Below are 20,881 nucleotides of genomic sequence, written 5' to 3'. Positions count from 1 at the left end.
ACGTCGAACTCAGCAGCATTCCCGCTCGGTGCGTCTCCAAGCTATAAACGCACTGGAAGCCCTCTTGGTTCAGTCAGCCAGGAAAGAAATTCGTAGCGGCAGCCCCTCTCTTTCCCTGAACCCCTCCCCATCTGTCCCGTGCTTTGTGTACAGGATATGTGATAGCCGTTCTAGGAGGTAGGGGGTGGGGAACAAAGGAGAAGGCAAGCCTGCCGTCTTGAGATCCAGTCTGTAAATGTATGGGTGCCAAAAAACCAAAGTCATGTCATACTTTTGATTAAAACTCAACAAAATATCGCAAGAAAACATGCTGCTATTACAACTGATCTCCAGCCAATAGAGATCAGTTCCCCTGGGGAAAACGGCCGCTTTGGCAATTGGACTCTATGGCATTGAAGTCCTTCCCCCATCCCAAACCCTGCCCTCCTCAGGCTCCGCCCCCAAAATCTCCAGGTATTTCCCAACCCGGAGCTGGCAACCCTACTCTGAACTCTCTCAGCCCCGCCTATCTCACAAGGTGCCTGTTGTGTGGGGGGAAGTGGATTGTAAGCCGCTTTGAGACTCCTTCAAGATAGAAAAAAGTGGGTTATAAAAACCAACTCTTCTTCTCACTTCCTTCCTGGGTGGTGGTGGTAGAGAAGCTAGAATATCCATACCTTTGTTTTTTCAGAAGTATGAATCTAAAGTTCAGGTTTTTCCCTGAACATCTCTCCCACTCTCTCCCGCTCATTTAGACACAATTAAATCATTGTGTGAACAATTTATGGCAAGACTGATGGACAGACCAGAAATGTTAGCAGGGCTGTGTTATTAACAAAAATCCCTAGGTTTACCTAAAGTATCTCTTGGCTGCCGCCACAGGATAACAAGATAATATTATTTCGCGACTGCATTTACTCTTAAAAGCAGAAAGTGCTTCTAAGGAGGATCGCCTCGGGGGACGTGTGCGGAAGGAGGGGAAGGGGACTGCGTACACCTTGCGCAGTCTTTATCTCTGATCGTTTCGGTCTTCGCGTCTGGACCCTGCTCGGGTAAATCGGCAGGGTTGCGGCGGTTCCTGCAGACGTCAAGTCCCCGGGCTTGCCCAAACAGAAACTTTCTTTGCAGGGGGAGAAAAAAAATAATAATAAAGGTGCGCTTTCGGCGTGTATTTTGCAGTAAATACTGCTGGCTCTCCTCTCCGCAAACTGAACAATTAAGCTCTGCGCCGAGGCGGCTTCCGAAGGTGGGTGGTCTGCCGAGGTCAGGGTTGAGGCCGATAGCAGGGTGGTGGAGGGGGGAAAGACAGAGGTGACTGGCATTACCTGGCCGGGACTAAACAAAGCTTTGAGCTCCTGACATTTCCAGCCCGTTCAGTCTCCCGCCAGGAACGAGAAGACCCCCCCCCGAGAAGAACAATGGCTAGTAAAACCCGAATACTAAAAGCCAGTCCTGCTGACGCTGACTAAGAAATGCCATTGGACTATACTGCTGGTATATTGGACTACACCGTTTATTTTAATAAGGTTTTCAACTGTACATTTTTAAAAGAAAGTTTTAAATGGAAGAAAATATCCTAAAGCACGGGTAGAAAAGCTCCGTAATTTGTTCATATCAGAACTGCGTGACAAACGCATCTGTTAAAAACAGTTTCATCGAAAAAACACAACAACGAGAGAATCAGAGGACGGTCCTAGCCGTGTTTGCTAGGGAGTAAGCACCACCAAACTCAACGGGACTTGCTTCTGAACAAAACTGGCTCTCGGCCTCACTTTTTGTATTAAAAGATTCAAAGAGTTTCCGCTGCTTCTTAGGCCAGAAGGGTGAAAGATACTTCTGTGTTAGGCTATAATAATTATTAACATCAGTGGGGAATTTTCGCGAGTGGCGGAGCTTTAGGAATTGCCTTGCGCTGGCAGCAAAGCACTGCTATTGGAAGAAAAGTTCTGTAGGATCCCATTTTGTGTCCTACCGTTCCAAATGATATTTGTTCAGAACACCTCACAGTGCATTCAAATGCAGCTAAAAACAATGAAAGTAAAATTACATGATCTCCCCCACCCCAAAAAAACCCCCGTAGAACATAAAAAACTAACTTGAGTTTCAGAACCACAGAAAGAGAAAACCAACAATCCAAATCCTGGCAGCTTTTGCCCGGGGTCCAAAGGAACCAGTCCAACTTGAGAAGAAAGGGTTTTCAAGGGGCGCGGTCCCACAACCAAGAAGGCCCTGGCCCTTGTAACCAGCTGCTGCACTTCTGATGGGGGAGAAACCCCCAGAAGGCCCTGGGAGGAACATCTTAATGGATGGACAACAGTTCATGCACAAACAGGTGGTACACCAATAATGAATTCATTTATTTTTTCTGGAATACCAATATTTTACCATTCGTGTTAGCTACTCTGGGTGAGAAAGGCAGAATTTTAAAGTATTAGAAATAAAATATGCACATATTTAGGAGGTGGCTTCCCAGCCATATTCCTTGATAGGTCTTCAAAACTTAATGTAGCAACGCGATGCACAATTTGTTTTTTACCCGGTTGTTAACTGGACTGGCCCATTTATGGAGAAGAACAGTGCCCTCTTCCCATTCTTAGGTGTCTAGCTTAGCTTTGTCCAAGACAGAATGTACTGTAGTCATGCCTAACTTGACTCTAAAATGAAAACAATTTAGAGGCTACCCTCAAGAAGCAGCGGGAGCAGGAATCCAGTTCTCCTTACTTAGTTTTTAATTCCCTGGCTTGCCAAACGGTGGAATTGTTTAACCCACGGTGGGCCGTGTTCCTTCGGAGAGAAAAGCACGAACTTGAATGAACAAAAGCACCTCAGACGAAGTTCAGGTGAGCTCAGGTTCCTTCCTGGTTTGGCCGGCTTGGTTTCCCCCCCCCCCAAAAGCATTTGGGAAGGCCCCTTTGATCTACCTGAGACCACATGATTAGAAATTAATCTGTCATGCCCCACGGAGGTTATTTTTAAAACATAAAAAAAGAACGAGTATCGAAATACAGCAGGTGAGCCTTGCCAAACCATAGGCATGCATTAAAATATGGGATTTAAAGGTTGCATTATGAATTACAAGGTTTACACATAGACCTTTCTAGGAATGGAAAGACAGCATTTGCCAAAACTCAAGAACTAACTGGTTATGCTGCAGCTGTTCAGCTGCTGCAATAATCATGGTTCAAAACTGAAAGAGCGATTATCTCATATACATATTTGATTTTTTAACTAAAGAAAATTCAAGTAACGGACAGAATTTTCGCTGACATGGTTTCGCCCTAGGGTTTCACTTTAATAGTCCTTGAACCAGTTTGTAAAGATCCGCCAGTCTAAGAGAAACTTCCAGGAGATCCTTTTGTGAAAGGGCTAAAGCGGAGACCACTTTGTCTGAGTGGCTAAGTCTCCGATATGACAGCCGTTCAGAACTTAAGCGGTGAGATGAAGGGTAGATTGTTGCACCACACAGGGTTCTGAGCCGGCAGGTCTAGACTCTGCCCTGAGAAAAGACACTTGTCATTCAGCCTCAGAACGTCTGGACTTCAAGAGCACCCCAGCCGAAATTGTGCAGGCGGGGATTATCCATTGCCATAATGGCCTGGGTTGCTGTGGCAATTGACGGAAGGGGAGAAATTTCAGACTGTAAACTTCTCGGCCGGCTCGGAGAAAGTACGTCCGTTTCTACTTTCCCGTGCTCTTTGTGCCTGCTGAAGAAACCTTTTACAACTGTATTCCCCTCCACTGCAAACAGACCTAAAAGTCAGGACCCCAAGGACAATTGCCCACAGGTCTGGAAAACTTGAAGAGGCAGACACCAAGTGCCAGGATTTAGAGCTTCACCTTCTATTATCCTATGGCCCCTGATGTGGATTACTCAGAAAGAGCTACTGTCTATTTTAAAAGGAATTTTACTATCCCGCTAGGGGGAGGGAGATCTTGTTCTTCCCGAATGATTCTCACGTACGCCACAACTGTGATTTTATCAGACAGAGATGGAATGTCTTTGATTTCCAAAGCCAAGCTTGTGGTCTGGAGGTCTAGAAGGCTGATGCGCAACTTGTTCCCGACTGGAGACCATCTCCTCTGACCTGATACGATGGGGTAGTGGCGAGAAAATTGGTCTACTTGCTCTCATAACTGCTTATAGAATTTTGGAGAGTGTGAGGGGAGCATTCTTCCTTGACCATATTTGTGGCTACAAAATGGAGCCTCTTCTTGGCCAGTACCCCTAATTTCCTCAGAGAAAGTTCCAACCGAAACACAACGGGCAGAGAACAGCTCAACAAGCAGAATTTACAAGTGGCATTCTGGTTCCCTTTGTGTACGCGGCACTCTTTTGGAACGCTTCTTTTTCGCTGTCCGTCAACCGTCCTATGGCTTTGTTGATTCGAACAGCGCCGTGTGAATTATTTAAGGCCCATACATAACTTTTCAATTAACAAACCGCTTGGCTCATGAAAATATACACATACAATTTATAAGTAGCAATTCTAGACTAAATATCTCATGATGAGCAGGTCCGCCATGAATTAAAAATGAGCTTCTAATAAAATATTTAATGACATTAGAAATTAAATGAAAGTAAAAAGTTTTGCCGTTCAATGCTTTTGAAAAAAAAATTGACTTGCAAACTCGTTGAGACACACACTTTTAAGGCGGTATGCATTTTAGGAATTAAAACAAGAAGATAAGATGGGTGGTACCCAGTTTCACATGGCACCTCGTGGAAACAGACCAGTTCGCTTAAATCTGAGTCTGACCACCACCTGCTGAAACGCCGGGCCTTCGGAGTGAGGAGCCAGAATGAAGGGCAGGTCTCGAAGATATGCGATTCTCTGAGACAGTCAAGACACTGATCTTGCTCGTCATTAGTCACCACCGCCAGACCGCAATTTGTACATTTGTTTTAAAAGTGCCATTATTGAAGAAAAAGCTCCCCTACAGCGGGAGAAAAGGTCTGAGGTGAGTTCCTCAGAGCACACCTGAAGATGGTCCTCCCTCCACGGCGGCGGAGAACTGAGGGAGGAGCGCTCCCCCCCTCGTCATGTGACCGTTTGGGTGGGAAAAGAGCCCGCGCTCGGCTTCGGGCGAGGAGGGGGGAGCGCTCCAAGCACTCGGAAGCTTCTAGAAGCTTTTAAGAATTCCTCTGCTGCCAGCCTGTGGGACTGCACAGAAGGCAAGCTGATGAACCTAAATTTTTAGAACTAAACTCTTCCCCTATGAGCTTTCCTCCTCCCGATATGGGATGTACCCCCCAAAAAATTCTAGAAACTTAGCATTCGTGGACCATGGCCTCCCTTCATCAGAGCCTCTAGTCCAGGAAAGCAGATACAAATGCTAGTCTATGAAGATAGTTTCAGGTCAGTAGCTGTGTTTGTCTGCAGTAGAAGAGCTATAGCTTCCAGACCGCTAGCACCTTAGAGATCGGTAAGATTTCCAGGTTGTACGCCTTTGAGAAGGAAAGGCAGCAAAATGTAACCCGATCTCTTCAGATCTTGGAAGCTAAGCAGGGTCAGTACTAAGAAGGGAGACGCTAAGAATTACACTAAGAATTAGTGATTTGGCCAAGATCATTCAATGGGTTTCAATGGGGGATTTGAGCCTGCGTCTCCCCAGGCCTAGTCTGACACATTGACCCCTACACCAAATTAGCTCTATTTCCTGCATCCAGCCTCTGGACATGGAATTGAAAATGCCTTTCAGCCTTTCTTCTTCCTCTTTGTTCACAAGAGGACATGGCTGCAAAGGGAGCAGCTGCCGCGAGTATCACACGCACCCAGCACCCAAGAACTGGGAAATTCCACCGGCAAATTGAACATCGAAACTTTACGTACCATTAACTGGTGCATCAACAGATCCATCAAGAAAGTGATCCTGTTGCTGAACAAAATGTAGGCGCAGTTTTCCGCACAGTTGCTGCAGGCCAGGTGGTAGGCGTTTATCGTGCTGCAGAGTGACCTAGAAGAAAAAGCAATAATATTTTTAATCATGCGCCAACCAAAAATGATCGAGAGTTACACACCGAAAAACATTTTTGTTGTTGTTTGACACTGAGGCGCAGGCTAAAGGCAGGTTGCCTCCCAGAGGGAAGAGCGAATTCCGAAGACACTGGAAACGCCCCCTTTAAAATATCCATTCAAATATTTATATTCCGCTTTTCAACTTCTCCCACCCAATTAAAGCAGATTATAGGAGATTAAAAGTAACTTCTTTGCCCAAGAGCATTGCACGATCAAGAGCACGTGTGGATCTGTAGAACTGACTGAAGACAAGACTCGAAATTCTTTTAAACGTGCCTTCCGATGCACAAATGCTAGCCACTGAAGCTCTAGCGATGTGGCCAGTCACATTTTAAATATCTTTTGCAGGATACCCGGAGTTAGGAGAAGAGTCAAACGGTGGTCAGTGGAGCAACAAAATCTTCAGGGAGAAGGAGACAAGAACCCCCTCTTCCCGTCTAATCAATACCGCTCAGTCAGGAGCCGTTTATAAAGGCTCGGCTGAATTCTCAAACATGGTTGGAAGAGGCAAGGTGTGATAGCAGAGGGACATTTGTGGGTTTTTTTGTTTGTTTTTGTTTTGGTGGTGGGGGAAGTCAATGCACCTGAACAGAGCAGGCCCATAAACGGTTTCTGTTATACACCAGAGGGGCTAGCCCCTTCTGCCGTTACCTTCAGGGAGCCATTAACACTTCTTCTGAAGAGCGTGCAAACAGAACGACCGAAACACGGTGGCGTCTATTTTGTCCTCCCAAATGACAGTGACGGAGAACAGTCAAGCAGAACATATTGTCTATTGTCGTTAACTATTTTAGTCTTTGTGTAGTCCTTAGTCCTCGGATGCAACGGCTGGGGGGAGAACAGTTGCAATTTCATTGCAAAAGGCTAAATTGACATACGGAAAGGTGGTGGTGGAAAGAGCCGTCAAGCTGCACTTGACTTATAGTGACCCTGTTGTATGAAGAGATACTTCACACAACGCACAGTTAAATTGTGGAACTCCCTGCCTCAGGATGTGGTGATGGCTGCCAACTTGGAAGGCTTGAAGAGGGGAGTGGATACTAGTCAAAATGGATACTGGTCATGATGCACACCTATTCTCTCCAGGATCAGATGAGCACTGTCTATTATAGTAGGTGCTGTGGAACGCAGGCAGGATAATGCTTCTGCAGTCGTCTTGTTTGGGGGCTTCCTAGAGGCCCCTGGTTGGCCACTGTGTGAACAGACTACTGGAGTTGATGGACCTTGGTCTGATTCAGCATGGCCTTTCTTATGTTCTTATGTTTTCAAGGCAAGAGAAGTTCAGAGGTGGTTTGCCATTGCCTGCTTCTGCGCAGTGACCCCAGACCTTCTTGGTGGTCTCCCACCCAAGTACTAACTGGGGCCAACCCTGCTTGTGTGCGTGTTAAGTGCCGTCAAGTCGCTTCCGACTCATGGCGACCCTAGGAATGAAAGTCCTCCAAAACGTCCTCTCTTTGACAGCCTTGCTCAGATCTTGCAAACTGAGGGCTGTGGCTTCCTTTATTGAGCCAGTCCATCTCTTGTTGGGTCTTCCTCTTTTCCTGCTGCCCTCAACTTTTCCTAGCACGACTGTCTTTTCCAGTGACTCTGGTCTTCTCATGATGTGCCAAAATATGACAGCTTCAGTTTAGTCATTTTGGCTTCAAGGGTCAGTTCAGGCTTGACTTGATCTATAACCCACTGATTTGTTTTTTTGGCTGTCCACGCATCACTCTCCTCCAACACCACATTTCAAAGGAATCTATTTTCTTCCTATCAGCTTTCTTCACTGTCCAGCTTTCACACCCATACATAGTAACCCTGCTTAGCTTCCCAGATTTGATGAGATTGGGCTAGCCTGGGCAATCCAGGTCCGGGCCTATACAAAGGTAGCGGTTAGCAAACGGCAGTCCACAGGCTAGCTATGCCTAAACACGAGGAGTCCTGAGTAGCTACGTGGGCCTACCTTCTAGCTTCACCCCCCCCCCCAAGGCTCCCAACCTCAGACACATATCACAAGCGGTTAGTACAACAAGATCTCCTGCTCTTCCAAGCATGTGGTAATTTAGATGTACTTCGTGAGAACTTCACCTCTGCAACCCCAGGATTCGTTAGGCAGATTCTTCGCCCAGGATACTTTGGGCTAGAAAAACGTGCAAAGGGAATGTTGAGTCCTACTGCCGCATCTGCTAGAGAGAAATGACAATCCACACTTTGTGGTTTTCTGCATAAACCATATGTCCGAAGGGGAGGTGGGGAGAAAGCCCAGGAAAAGAGAGGTGTTACTGATTGTTCGCTACATTAAAACTGGGATTTAAAAACTGGGCAGAAGAGTACAATAAGCTTGTCAACGACCGACTGCGATAATCAGAATACATTTCGAAGTGTTCATAGCTCAGATCCAGTTAAACAATTTTTGCAATTCAGAAATTGGAAGTGTCAGTAGCCAGGCAGGCCCCAGGTGGTTTATGGTGTTAAACGGCAGATTAAAGTCGGCACAACTAATTTCTTTATTTTAATCTTATTAAGGCAACAGCAGCTGTCAACCGTCACCCTTTTTGTGCAAGGCCTCAAACGTTAAGCACGAATTTTTGCCCAGACGAATAAGCTCCGTTTGTAAAAGTCCATTTCTCAATTTTTTTTCCTTCAGATAGTGGCATTTCCTACTTTTCACCCCTTTGCAAATATCAAGCATCAACAAACATACCCAGAAGGCAAATGGGTTATTACCATTTTTAATTATTGTTGGATGACTGGGGTTCTAAATCAGCTTCCGTCCTTTTTGTATTTGACGATAGCAAATCCTAATAAAGCACTGCTTATTGTTTCATAGGACTTGGTTGCTAGTAACTATTTGGAAGAAGAAGACAAAAAGAAGAGTTGTTTTTTATATGCTGATTTTCTCTTCCTTTTTAAAGGAGAATCAAACCGGCTTACAATCACCTTCCCTTCTTCTCCCCACAACGAACACCTTGTAAATTAGGTGGGGCTGAGAGAGTTCAGAGAACTGTGACTAGCCCAAGGTCACTCAGCTGGCTTCACACGGAGGACTGGAGAAACCAACCCGGCTCACCAGATTAGAGTCCACCGCTCCTAACCACTGCACCATGCTGCGCAAAAGGTGTGCAAATGCCGAGAAGAAGGTCTGAATTGGCAGGAATGTCCCCTGAAGATCAAAAGCTATAAATACAGACCTCACGCTCCAGATTCTCTCCCTCCCTCCCTCCCTCCGAAACCTCAGATTTCTTCATCTCATCCCTTTATTGCCTAATTTACGGCTTTTTAAAATTTGAAGCCGGCTGTAACTTAAACCATGGAACATAAAAATCTCTAAGATTTATGTGAAGGTTGATTATATTCTCAGTCCTGCAATGAAATATGAAACATCCGTAGTGATGAAGTGATTAAAAACCACTGCAAACTGAAATATTTCTATAGTCGAACTACCCTAATCTGCCATTTTACTGTCTCTCTTTCTCTCTGCTAAGGGGCAAACCTCTTTTGACATGGGGGGGGGTCGCTTTCAAAGGTATTTGGTGATATGACCAGTTAGCTGTCCTTTGAAAGAGGGGGGAAAGGGTCAAAAATCCAACTGACCAACGGGAGCCGAGAACTGGAACGTGTCCAGAGGAGGGCAACAAAGATGGTGAGGGGTCTGGGGACCAAGTCCTATAAGTAAAGGTTGAAGGAGCTGGGTGTGTTTAGCTTGAAGAGGAGAAGACTGAGAGGGGATATGATAACCATCTTCAAGTACTTGAAGGACTGTCACATAGAGGAGGGTGCCGAGTTGTTTTCTGCTGCCCCAGAAGTTCGGACCAGAACCAACAGGTTGAAATTCAATCAAAAGAGTTTCCGTCTAGACATTAGGAAGAATTTTCCAACAGAGTGGTTCCTCAGTGGAACAGGCTTCCTCAGGAAGTGGTGAGCTCTCCTTCCCTAGAGGTTTTTAAGAGGTTAGATGGCCATGTGTCATCAATGCTGATTCTATGACCTTAAGCAGATGATGAGAGGGAGGGCATCTTGGCCATCTTCTGGACATGGAGTAGGGGTCATTGGGTGTGTGTGTGTGGGAGGTAGTTGTGAATTTCCTGCATTGTGCAGGGGGCTGGACTAGATGTCCCTGGTGGTCCCTTCCAACTCGATGATTCTATGAACTTATTTCTTTATCTATGTGTGGCCTGTCCATACCTGCTCGAGGAACTTTAACATTAAAACAGCAATAACAATAAATAAGAAAGGATATCAATAATGACAAATATAAAACCCGAAATCCATAAAATCAATATCAGGACAAGCATTAGCAACAAAAACAGTCAATAAAAGCAAGTCAGACTTGGGGGCGGGGGGGAGACGCAGTTTCAAATCCCCGCTCAGCCACCAAGCTGATTGAGTGACCTTGAAGGCCCCAATGGTACGCATCTGCACATCTTCCTAGTCACTAAAAGGCACCAAATTTAAAAAAAAAAATCCAATCTTGCATAATCTCTAGCTAAATCACAAGCCCATATAGGTCTCTTAACAAACATTTGCAAAACACGTTTGCACACAGTTCCCAGGCCAAGGATCCAGCTTACAGCACTTCAATCAAACTGGGTTTGATGCTGCATAATGTGTGAAATGACCCAGAGCGCGACACGGGGATCCTTGTTACGTTCACGTGAGCGTTCTGACATGCGGGTTCAAACTGTGTAGGGCTTTATGGTGCAAACTGCGTAGGGCTTTATAGCCTGGAGGCATAACAGCCAGAATCTAACTTTGGGATCTGGAACTCATTGACATTCTTGGCTCTCCACCTTCTGACATTCCGTCGCCCGTTACTCCCTTCAGGCTGAAATCTCACAGCCTTGCCTACGTTCAGGCCCTATACGAAACTGTCCAAGCCCCGGTCTCCTTCAATTCCGGGGTGGGGGAGGAGGAATTCATGTATTGCCAGCAGCAACCTGGACAATGCTTTCTCAGGCCTCCGCCATGACACCTGGGTAATATTTAAGGTTTCCTCGCTACCTAAATGTCACTCTGGTATAACCCAATGGTTTCTTCCAGGTTGATGCACATCTACAGTATTCATAACTGTGTTTTTAATCTTTTGTGCGAATCGCGTAATATCTCTATCCGATATTCTCAGAATGCCAACGTAATTTACATCCAAAAAGTTGCTCTGAAGGGGCCTTGGCTAGGGCTCCAGTCTAAGCCGCTTGCCTGAAAGGGGTTTATAAATCTGCCGGTTCTGTTGTATTTGGCAGACAAGAGCTTATTCTCAAGTTATATAACTGTATGGAGAAGCTGTCTGGAACTAGCCCGCTTCTTTCAGTCATGGCTTCTGATTCTTTTAAAAGATCTTAAACAAAACAGGTAATCTCCGCAACAAGTGGCCCAACGAGGTAACGTAGATGAGGTTGGCGATCCATGCGGTCTCCTTTTTACCCCCTACAATAAACGCAACTCCTTCAAGTGCTATAAATTGAGGATGCTAAGAAGAGGAACAATTTGAAAATCCTCCCTACGATTCTGTAAGCACTCAAGAACTTCAGTGAGCTCATTTCCCATTTACCCCCCTTTAACCGAAGGCCAAACGAGATGATAACGTGCCCATGAGTCCACCATAGGGACTCACCGCCATTTTGGAGGTGTGGCATTCCTGGTGGAAACTCCTTTTAAGAGTCATGGGGGCCTGAATTGGTGTGGGACCACAGAATAGGGGGAAGAAAGGCTCCTTACTCCCCCCGCGCCACCTTCCCAAGCTGAAATGGCGGCAGGGAAACAGTGCAGGCGGAAGGCAGGGACCTCTCCTCCCTCCACACCACTGTCTCATACCAATTTGAGCCCCCACGGCACTGTTAAAATGGAGGCAGGTCCCAAGGCAGACTCGCAGGCTTATTATTGCCTACTTCAGCCTTCACTCTCAGCAAATTTTAACATTCCACGCCTCCTGGAGCATGCTTAGTCCCTTACGAGGGTGTTTTGAAGGGCGAGAACTTTTTCTTTTGATTTACAACATTCTTCTGTATACTCAGGGAGTCCCCGGAGTATGTTAGAAACCCCCTGCCTTGTCTGTGGGTGGTCTGGGATTCCCGCTTTCATGATTCAGACAAGCTGCCCGCTTTCCTACACTCAGCGGTCAGCATGCATAACAAACTGAATGAATCTGTGACGACAGCAGTGGAGAAAGGGGTTTGTTGCTGCTGCCAAACGGAAGCCGTTACTGTACAGTGGAAGCAACCTCTGTTTCCCCCCATTAATACAGACACCTGGAGCCAAGAGGTGCTACGTCGAAGGAAACCACGGTTAATCGTGCACAACTTGCGCGATAACACAGATCTCTATTTTGTTTTCCACATTCACCTAGATACCACCATGCAGCTTTCAGCTGGAATTACTGAGGATCCTTCCTATTCAGATTAATTCCTGATTAGTTTTTTTTAAGCTGCAAAACGAGCCTCTGCCAAAATTTACCTATGATTAACTGAATGCTTGTCCTAAACCTGCAAGTGGAATCGTTGCCAAAGGCATCACAGAAATGTAGCAACCCTCACAAAGGGCTCCATTCACACCATTTGGAAGGAATTTCAGCATTCATTAGGAACTTCCTTCTTTAAGTTCCTCGTTTCTCTTGTGTTCCTGTCAGACTCCCCACCCCCAAGGTTCTCTCTATATACTTGTAACCCTCTAATGTATCAGAATATTTGCATTTCTTTTGATCTCCAGAAAGAATTAAAGGGCTCTCACAGTCTCGTTGGGTGACAGCAAAATTACTCAAGCGTATTTGCAACTAGCATCTCATCTGTCGGCGGGAAAAAGGGCAGACTTCTCTCCGCCTTGCGCAGAGACAGAGCAAGAGTCCTCGTAAAGGTAGTGACGAGGGACATTTCTGTCAATTCCCCTTTCCACTGTGGGCTCCTATGCAGCATTCCACGCTGTGCCTGGGAGTGCCTCTGAGGTGTATAGACGGCTGGGGTGAAAAAGTACAGCAGTAAAGAACTCTGCAGTGGTTTGAATCCGAGCCATGGACTCTTGGGCTTGGCAACCAGATTTTAAAGGCCAGGCGGTTGCAAAGAAGTAGTTGGTTTTCCATTCTCTTTCTTGCAGCCACATTCAGAGATGCAAGGGTCGCACCTAGGCTGTGGGGTGGCTTGCTCGTCAGTTTCTCAGTAGAGCTTTCACAAATACTGCCCCTAAATAGCTTCTGATTGGTGGTACAGATCCAAAATGGACACTCCCCCCCGCAAGAACCTCTCCAAACTTGCTTTAGAGTCAAGTCCTGCATAAGATTTCAATGGCGGATTGTGTCCATAAAAGCCTCTGTAAACCTATTCGTCAGCTGCCTGGAGATAAATAGCAAAGTCAGGCAGAAAGAGAGCCAGAAAAATAGTCTGAACCACGGATGCCATAATTCACTGGCTGCTCAAAAAAAGGCAAGCGAAGCACTGTTACTTACTTCAGAGGAATTCGGGAAACGGCATTCAGGTTGGTGGAAGCAATTGCCACTTGAAGGATCTGCTCCAGGGCCGTAAATCCCCCTGCTGCGTGAAAGGCCACCTGATCCGCAGCATTCTGGATTAAATAAATAAAAAATTAATTAGTCAAAATATGTAACTGAAAAATTAGGCACAAAGCTAATCAGATTTCAAAGTTCAATGTTTAACACTGTTATTATCTCAGTATCAGACGAGCCCAGGATGTCAGAAAGATGTTGAAACAGTAGGTCCAAACAAACTATTTAGCATGCCGTTCAAAATTGTAGGGGGAAAGGGTTATAATTGTAGAAGCTCTTTAAAAACAAAGTCTGAGAGCAATCCCCCCCTTTACTCTGCGTGCTTATTTATTTAGGGGGGTTATTGTGCATAGATCCTGAGATCGCTTCCACAAAGCAACAGCTTACGGTTCCATCGGTTGAAAAGCCAAGAACCCAGAATACCTTCCTGGGGTGGGTGGGGGGGGTGAAAGACAGATTTGCAAAACGCGCTTGTTCTGCAATCCAGAACCGCTCCCTCTGCAGGCTGCGTACCGCATGGCACTTTAAACCGCACAGCACTTTAATGTTAATGTGCAGGCATATATCCCCATGTCCACTGGAGATGATGCCCCTGTCCACTTCGCTTTGTGGGCGGGGAGTAAGGAATCTAAAGCAACAGCCACGAACATACATTTTGATGCAAAAATGGGGAGAGCAATTTACTAGGAACAGCCAGAGCATCTGCCTTCGTCTTGGTAGGAGCACGAGCGACGCTTAAGCTCCCTTTGTTTATTTGATTGTTCACGTGTGATTATAGATGCAGAATTAAACTTGATCCCCCAAATGCGGGTGGCTCACTTATTCCCCTACCTGATACAACACCTTAATGGCTCCGAATCCCCCCTTATCTTTCCTCCTATAGTCAGAACTAATAGGATTACAAGCTTCCTTCCAATAATACAGCTCAGCTCCATGCCAGCAAAAAAAAAAAAATGACAGCCGAAAAAACCTGAATTACACAGCCCTGGGAATCCATCCAATTATTAACTAAAGTAACTGTTATTACCTAACCTAATCAAAGGAGAAACAGCTGTTAATCTTTGGTGGCCTGCAGTGCAGCCCCGGTCAAGCTGGATGAACTGTCTTTGTACTTGACTCCTCTGCAGACAATAATTACGTCCATTGTGATCAAGGAGGAAGAGGTGTCCGCGTCGGAGGCCGGGGCAGCAGATGGGGGACAACGGCTCGCGAGTTTGTTCACGAGGCACAGCTGAGCCCGTCAGGGGCTGGCCCCTCCAAAAGCACCTTCCTGTACCCCGAAAACCTTGTGGGTCTCTAAGGTGCTACGGGACTTGAATCTAGCTGTTCCTACTGCATCGTGACTCACAGAGGATACAGGGACTTGGAAAAATTGGCTCGTTTCCCATATCCTTTGAATAGCCCTGCACTGTTTTTAAGAAGGTTGCAAACTGAAATAATAAACATCAGTTGACAAAGGCTTCGGTTATCCCTTTTTTACTATGGATAGATCTTGTTCTCTGAGGTTACAGGTAGATCTGCTTTGGTCCCAAGCAAGATCCAAAACACAGAAGCCAGGGAAGAACAACCATGATAACACCACAAAACAGGATTCATGTTTTCTTAACTATTTTAAATAAAAGATTGAGGTATTTCTGGCTTTTGTTCTGAGATTCTGTTTTCCTGGATCTGTCCCTGACAAAAACATTGCCTCCAGTTTGCCCTTTGGGGTTAAGGTCTGATGAGCTTCACAGGACTTACTCCAGTGTAAATGTGTTCAACTGCAGTTACAATTTTTAAAAGAAATCCTAGGATGGCAGACAATAAAGATGTCTCCTGTTTTGTGGAAGGTGGGGTCCCATACACACTTATTCCTGAGAAATATATACAGGATGAGTGAAAAATTTAAGAATACCGTCTATAGGTAAATACCCTAATTCATATTAGAAGCTCTGTTCAATTTCCATTAAAAAGACGAGGGAAGCCGGAATCTGTTCAATCCTGCCAGCAGACACCAGAGGTCAGCAGCAATACAGAGGAAACGTCGGGCAACGCTCAAAGAGGATCCAGTCTAAATAGAGTCCAGTTCTAAATTTCTAGCAGATACATGTGGCATTTTTACCCTGGCCAGGATGGCCCAGGCCAAACTGATCTCGTTAGATCTCGGAAGCAAAGCAGGGTGGGCCCTGGTTAGTACTTGGATGGGAGACCCCCAAGGAAGACCATGGTTGCTATGCAGAGGAAAGCGACGGCATACCACCTCTGAACATCTTTTGCCTTCCATCACCACACACGGCATTCATCAGAGCACCTGTGCATATCTAACCCGCATGATCCTGCAGATATTTATAAAGGATGTTGCCTTCCGGCCACTTGCAGACTCCCTAAGGCAGCGAACAAAATTAGAACAGTCTAAATTACAATATCCATGAAATCACAGTTGACACCGGAATCGCTAAACCGGTAATTAGACAGGTTAGAAATTAAGCAGAGGAAAACAGGCCAAAATGAAAACAAAAACTAAACAAAAACCACAGCCCGGAGGGCTTTATTTAACGGCATCGAAAGGCCTTCCGGAATAGGAACGTCTGTAGCTTGTTCTGGAAGGCCTGCAGGTACACCGGGCCAATCTTACCTCCTGAGAGGCGGGATGCCAAGTGCCTTTCTTTCACGCCCTAACTATAGCTGGAGACTCAACTCACGGCGGCTGCCCCAAGTTCCTCATGGCTATTGATAATTTCTGCTGCCCCTGAATAAATTCTGAAGTCAAAGAGGCAACCGGGGAGATCAGGAATTGGTGTGAGAGAATTAACTGAATGGGAACTCTCTTAACAGAGCTCCTTCTGCTATTGCAACAGGACATCTTCTCCGAGAAGAACGGAAATGTTGGCCGGTAGGATTCTCATTTGCGGTCTTCAAAAGTAGGCCTGCGCTCCCAAGATCCTGGAACAGGATTTTCATTCAGCAAGGACACGTTCTTATCAGCTGTCATTTCCTTTCGGCAAGACACGCGGCTTCACTCCTGTGGGGTTGTTTGAAATTCTCCAAAGGCCACTGCTGGCCAACGGCCGGCCATTTTTGCAAATTATGAGCACAACAGCCTTTAAAAAACACTTTCATGACGAAAAAGCAGGGGACACATCTTTTAGAGAAAGGAGGAAAGAATGCAGGGAAGAGAGAGACCATGCTAGCATTTATTTGAATCTGAATGATTTCTAAAAACTGCTCTTCTTCCAAGGAATTCAGGGAAGTGACACCCATACGTTACGAACTGGGACCCCCCCCCCACTTCTGTACTTAATGGCAGAGTTGGGATTTGAACTCAGGCCTTGACTCAGTCTGATGCTCTACCTCAGTGCTTGTTAGCTGGGGCAATCTACACATTGGGGGAGGGGGGAGAATTCAGAGCTTTGGGAAGCAAATGGCGGCAGGGGGGATCTTAGGTTGTCCCCGCCACTTGCAGCGTCTTCTGACACCCAGCTATTTTTATACTGTTCACCCCGCCCCGAGGGGACAATGAAATCCCAGATTTCACCTCCAGGCCTTAAAAAAAATGGCACACATCCCAAAAAGAATCCAACCTAGCATTAAGGCGTTGGCTTTTTGCCATCAGGAACAAGGGTCTCATTGAATGCATGCCTGAGATCTGCGTATCACATGCTTATATCGTAAATATACCTATATAAATAAAGTTGCCTTGTCTGGCATGCTGTTTTTTTGGGGTTTTTTTACTGGTGGCCTGGGGAGGCATGCGGTGATAATGTCGCCTAATCGTCGCTCGGGCTTACAGGTTCGAAAACCACTCTAACCACTATGCAGCACTGACTCTAAAGTACAAGACAGAACGAAATTGAATGTGTTTACAAAGACTAAGTCACGCTAGACCAGGGATCCCCCACATGGTACCAGTGGGCATCATGGTACCCACCAACATCTTTCCTGGTGCCTGCCAAGCATTTTTTAGAAAGTAGGCGGGACCAGGTGGAGCTTTTGCCTGAACGCAAGTCGAGGCAGCCATTTTATGTCTGGCTCCTCCTCCTGTGGCCGCCATTTTTGTGGGTGCGCTGCCATGCTATTTCAGAATTCCAAAGGTGCCCGCAGGCTCAAAAAGGTCGGGGAGCCCCCGTGCTAGACAAAACAACCTCCTTCTCTCTTCCGCTCCGGGCGACCGTGAAGGTTTCTGCACAGACGTCAAACAGGGAGGAGACGGATGGACTTTTCATTTGCAAGGAGCAGAACGGCTCCACCCCGGGACCCCGCCCTGCCAGGGAATACTTGCCCGGTCTCTCTCAACAGTATGAGCTGAAGCCCCCCGACGATCTGTCGGTTATACGAGCAGAGCAGCTGAGCACATTAACACCCAATAAACACGAAGGGACCATCGACAGCGTCCAAGACATTTAAGCTCATCAGTTTCTTTCTTTCTTTCTTTCTTTCTTTCTTTCTTTCTTTCTTTCTTTCTTTCTTTCTTTCTTTCTTTCTTTCTTTCTTTCTTTCTTTCTTTCTTTCTTTCTCTCTCTCTCTCTCTCTCTCTCTCTCTCTCTCTCTCTCTCTTTCTTTCTTTCTCTCCCCCCCTTCCCTGAGACTTATATCCCAATGACTTGAAGGCACAAGGATTATTCTTGGCAGGGATCCTAGACCAGCCGTGTTCTAAATAAAACCAAACCAACGCCGTCACCGCAGCCGCACAAAACTAATTATCCGGCTTCTGTGCCAAGAAAAAAAAAGGGGGGGGGAGCCTCTGCTCAAAATAAATGAGGCCAAGCCGATAATGTATATTCGGCAATGCTTATTTTACAAAGAACCACCAATCAGGCACACTTTATTCAGAGCTTATTTCAGTTCTGGCAGACTTTGGAACTTTCTCTTCCCGCCCCCCCCCCCCCCCCCCATCAAGGGGTAAGTAGCTCAGAAGCAGGAAAGACACATGGGCAAGGGGCACTTGGAGGTATCGTTGTGTTGTGTGTTGAGAGAAGATGGAAATGGACAACTTCAGGTAGGTACAGACAGGGGGTGGGGGGTGGGACAAAGTGCCCCAGGACCCCACGAAGCTGAGCCCCCCCCCCAATGTATTGGTTCATATAGCCTAAGCCTATTTATTTATTTATTTCAATGGGCCCCCGAAGCAGCTTACATAATTCTACTCTCCTCCGTGTTATCCTTAAATTAATAAACTGTTATGTTAGAGAGAACGATAATTTTAGGGTTTTGCCAGTTCAAACAATGAACCCTCAAATTAGGCAGGATTAGGGATTGCATGGAAAACAAGCAACCCAAAACGTGCAAAAAACTTCCCACCTTCAACAATTCAAGTTTCAACACCACCTTAAAGGAACTTTATCACACACAAAATAATGTCGGCATTATGGTTGAATAAACAGTGCAGGCATCTAATTCTTTTCTTTCCAAGTACGGCCCAGCCTAGCACTGTTTTGCCCCCTCTAGTGGATAAAGTGGTTTTTTTAAAAAAAAGAAACCCAACGCACTGCTGAACTCGAGAATGTAAAATATGGGTTTACAGAAGAATTTCTCAGACAACAATCTGTATCGCTTGGGCTCAGGAATCCCACTCTGTTACAGCAACTTCGGCTAAAAGGATCTCCGTTAGCGGAGCTAGGAAAGGCTGGAGACCACCAGAGATGCTGAGGATTCAACCTGGAACTCTCTTAATGCACAGCGCTAAGAAGCCAGTTATTGACTGGAAGCAGCTCTCCTGGGTCTCAGGTCAAGAGCCTTCTCTCTCACCTCTGCTACGTCTCGCTAGAAATGCCGGGGACTGAACCACAGAACCTCTGCCTGCCCGGTGCTAAACGAAGGTCCTCGTACCCCACTAGGTACAATGCTTTCCACAGCTGCAGCAATGTGATGGAAGAAGCGGCGTCTGCTGAAAATTCACCCCCTTTCTGAATATTTCAAAGCAAGCGAACGTTGCCCGTGACTGAACCTTGCAGTTATTGTTAGCTTGAAAGATGCAGAGTTTTGTATTTAAACCCTTAGCTCATTGTCACTGTTAATCAAAAACTGATCTGTGCTCATAGGAGTCAGGTAGTGCCTGAAAAGTGAACCAATTTTTTTTCAGTGTGAGCTTTCATGATTCAAAGGTCATTTCTTCCGACGCAGAGAAGAGGGACACCCTTTAGGCCTTGTTAAATACCCCGTGTGCATGTGTGGCGGAGGTGTTACAAAGAGGGCTGAAGTAAAAAAAGATCCAGCTTCCCTTTGCAATCCCCCCCCGTGGGTATTGAACCAAACCTAAAAGATGTATACTTTTACGGATCTGCGGAAGCAAGTTCTGAGTTATAGAAGTTTGTGCTCAAATACATTCGGTTCGTCATTAAGCTGCTCCTGTGTAACTTTGCTACAACAGACTAACACACTGACCCCTCCGGAACTCTTGTGCGCCATCATGTTAGGTTTTTAGAATTTTATTGATGGTTTTATTATGTATATTTATATTATATATTGTTGTATTTTTTAAATGATGTTACCCACCCTGAGCTGACTTGCTGGGGAGGGCAAGTTATAAGTCAAACCAACAAACCAACAAATAAATAAATAATTTAAATTAAATGAGATTTTGAGTACCCCCAGCCATAACAATAGATCTACCAAAATGAAGTTTTTCTTCCCTCCTAATTTTTAAAAGTAAACCCCCAGCGTAAAAGCAAGACGCGTGGGACAGTTGTGCCACCAGTGGGTTGCTCGGTATACCATGAACAATGCGCCAATTTTAACGTAAATAACAGAGGCGGACCCTGCACGGTTGAGGCCAGCCATTCCTGACTGTCTCTGGCTTGCGATAAACACTGTCTGCCCAGCGTCCCCCTCTATTTGAAAGTTACGACAAACACTGGCCTGAAATGTAAATAGCCGACGTCACGGCTGGAACGGCAGCGGGCTGCAAATTTATCGAAAAATAAAAAGAAACCCCCAAATGTTGTCTGACACGTTAAAGAGAAAAAACCATTAGTGGCCGCAGAGGGAATGCCTGTCAGTGATGAGGAGAGTTGTGGTTCAATCTTATAAAAATATACATCGAGGAAAGATCGCAAGGTCACTTAATGGTTAGCGATAAGGACTTTTTTCAGGTCCGAGAAGCTTTTCCTCTGCCGAGCTTCTGTGTTAAGAAATTATCACATTTCCTCTCCTTGAAGACTGAAACCAAAGTGGAAAGGTTATTTCGTGGCATCTGAAATATTCCTGAAAATATACACACATGAAATGTATGTATTAAAAATTATTTTATGGTGCTTCCGGAGCCCATGGGAGCAGTTCTTGGATTAAGCCAAGACTTGAGGCCAGTAGCAATTACAGGCTATCAAGATTTCCAGGGTATAAGCTTTCGAGAGTCAAAGCTCCCTTCATTAGATACCAACAGTCCATCTAGTCCTGTTTCCCAATAGTGGCTAGTCAGACACCCAGGGAAAGCTCACAT

At 45.8% G+C, this 20,881-nt stretch overlaps 1 protein-coding gene across 1 annotated transcript in view; it reads right to left on the bottom strand.

Annotated features, from left to right (window-relative positions):
- The window catches only part of SCAPER (S-phase cyclin A associated protein in the ER), a 125,326-nt gene that overhangs the window by 43,624 nt on the left and 60,821 nt on the right, over nt 1–20,881 (bottom strand). Inside the window, exons 24-25 of the mRNA XM_056865979.1 lie at nt 13,411–13,526; nt 5,811–5,934 (exon numbers count right to left, since the gene is read on the bottom strand). Coding sequence (XP_056721957.1) covers nt 5,811–5,934; nt 13,411–13,526 — 240 coding nt within the window. The remainder of the gene's footprint in view (nt 1–5,810; nt 5,935–13,410; nt 13,527–20,881) is intronic.

The sequence above is a fragment of the Euleptes europaea genome, chromosome 20 (genome assembly GCF_029931775.1).
Source record: "Euleptes europaea isolate rEulEur1 chromosome 20, rEulEur1.hap1, whole genome shotgun sequence".
NCBI classification, from domain to species: Eukaryota; Metazoa; Chordata; class Lepidosauria; order Squamata; family Sphaerodactylidae; genus Euleptes; species Euleptes europaea.
Note: the sequence above shows the minus strand (reverse complement) of the source record. Positions and strands in the feature narration are given on the sequence as shown.